General features: G+C 32.6%; 1 protein-coding gene across 1 annotated transcript; it reads left to right on the plus strand.

Moving 5' to 3' along the window:
• Window positions 1–238: 238 nt before the first annotated feature.
• On the plus strand, window positions 239–1,174 carry LOC142155388 (olfactory receptor 6B1-like). Its single transcript, XM_075211026.1, has one exon. The coding sequence runs from the start codon at window positions 239–241 to the stop codon at window positions 1,172–1,174; it is 936 nt and encodes a 311-aa protein (XP_075067127.1).
• Window positions 1,175–1,837: the final 663 nt, after the last annotated feature.

Consider the following 1,837-nt stretch of genomic DNA (forward strand, 5'->3'; position numbering starts at 1 on the left):
AACTATAAGTTTTGCACCTAATTGCAATGTTAAATTAGCCCTTTCCAGTTGTTTGCATTCTTTATCAAATTGTTCTAAAACAGAAATGAAGGTGGAGTTGGTGATGCAGATATTCTAAAAATCTTAAATAATTGCAAATGTCATGCTTTATTTTATATGAATAGTAATCTGACTCTCATGAAAGTTATGTTAAATTGATTAAATGTATAAACTATTTTATACAGGTCATGACATAATGATGGTAATAAAAAATGAAACTCTGATTATGGAATTTACAATTTTAGGATTCCCTGGACCTTCAGCTCTGCAATATTTCTGCTTTATATTACTACTGTCCACTTATTTATTAACTATTTTCAGCAACTTCATGATTGTGATTATTACTTTGTCAGAAAGGTGTCTTCACACTCCTATGTACTTTTATCTCTGCAATTTCTCAATACTAGAGGTCTGTTATGTGACTGTAACTGTTCCCAAAATTCTAGCCACCATTACTTTAAATGGACGACTCATTTCATTTTATGGTTGCATAGCCCAGATGTTCTTCTTTTTCTTTCTTAGTTCCACGGAATGCTTCCTGTTGGGTGTCATGGCTTTTGACCGTTATTTGGCAATTTGTCATCCTTTACGTTATCCAGCTCTAATGAGTATAATTATGTGTCGTAATCTAAGCATATGTTCATGGCTTGTTGGTTTTATAACCACATTTCCTCCTATTCTTTTAATATCTCAGCTACAGTTTTGCAATAATATTGTTAATCATTTCTTTTGTGATACCCCTCCTCTCCTACAGATTTCCTGTGTGGACACATACCTAAATGACCTCTTGGATTTTATATGTGCTTCTATAGTAATCGTAACCTCCTTTACTGTGACTTTGTTTTCTTACTTATATATAGTTGCAACTGTGTTAAAAATCCCAACAACTAAGGGGCGAAGAAAAGCTTTTTCTACATGTGGTTCTCATTTAACTGTTGTCCTTGTTTACTATAGTACTGTTATATTTATGTATGTAAGACCAAAGGTGGGCTTCACGTTTACTCTTAATCGAGTGGTGTCAGTTTTTTATATTGTGATAACCCCTATTCTTAATCCCATTATCTACTGTTTGAGGAATAAAGAAGTAAAAGAATCAATCAAGAAACGATTTGCTTCAGTGAAAATGTCATGCTAATTGTAAAATATGTACTTTAATAACTTGATATGTATTTATTCAGTTTGTAATTGCATATAATCACAATACTGCCTATATGTGTTACCTATTTGCACTCATAAATTGATTTAAGAATTCTAATTACAGCCTATTAAGCTATACAATATATAAATAGCTGGTGCTGCTGTTGATGATGATGATCTCATCAGATTGCATCACAACCAATTGAGCCTCTTATGTATTTGCAGCCTGAGTGCAAAATTTTGATGATGTCTTTTGTTATACAAATTTTTAATTTTGAAGGTATGCACATGCAAACCAAATGAATGCATTCAGTAGGCTATAATAGTTTATAGAGTTATAGAAGTAGACAGTAGATATTTAGAAACTGGTACTGCAGGAAGCATGACTATAGGTTCCATACTGTTTTCAGTAGTTTAGGGTTTATATAATGTATGTAATTTTTTCCCCATTATAATTTTAATGAAAATGTAATAGGAGACTAACAGCATATTCACTAGACATGGTAAGTGGTCCTGGGAACACTAGCACATGATGACACCATCCCCTCTGGGATTGCTCTGAAAATCAGAGTTTGTTTTATATGCTTAGAAGGCATAAATATTGCTGTGAATAGTACCAAATTAAGCAGACTACTATTTGCAAATAAGGAGATACTGGGTG

This window comes from Mixophyes fleayi, chromosome 1 (assembly GCF_038048845.1).
Source record: "Mixophyes fleayi isolate aMixFle1 chromosome 1, aMixFle1.hap1, whole genome shotgun sequence".
In the NCBI taxonomy this organism is placed as follows: domain Eukaryota; kingdom Metazoa; phylum Chordata; class Amphibia; order Anura; family Limnodynastidae; genus Mixophyes; species Mixophyes fleayi.

What these genes read in the sequence shown, in the direction of transcription:
- LOC142155388 (XM_075211026.1), top strand. Translation starts at nt 239, where the DNA reads ATGGTAATAAAAAATGAAACTCTGATTATGGAATTTACAATTTTAGGA.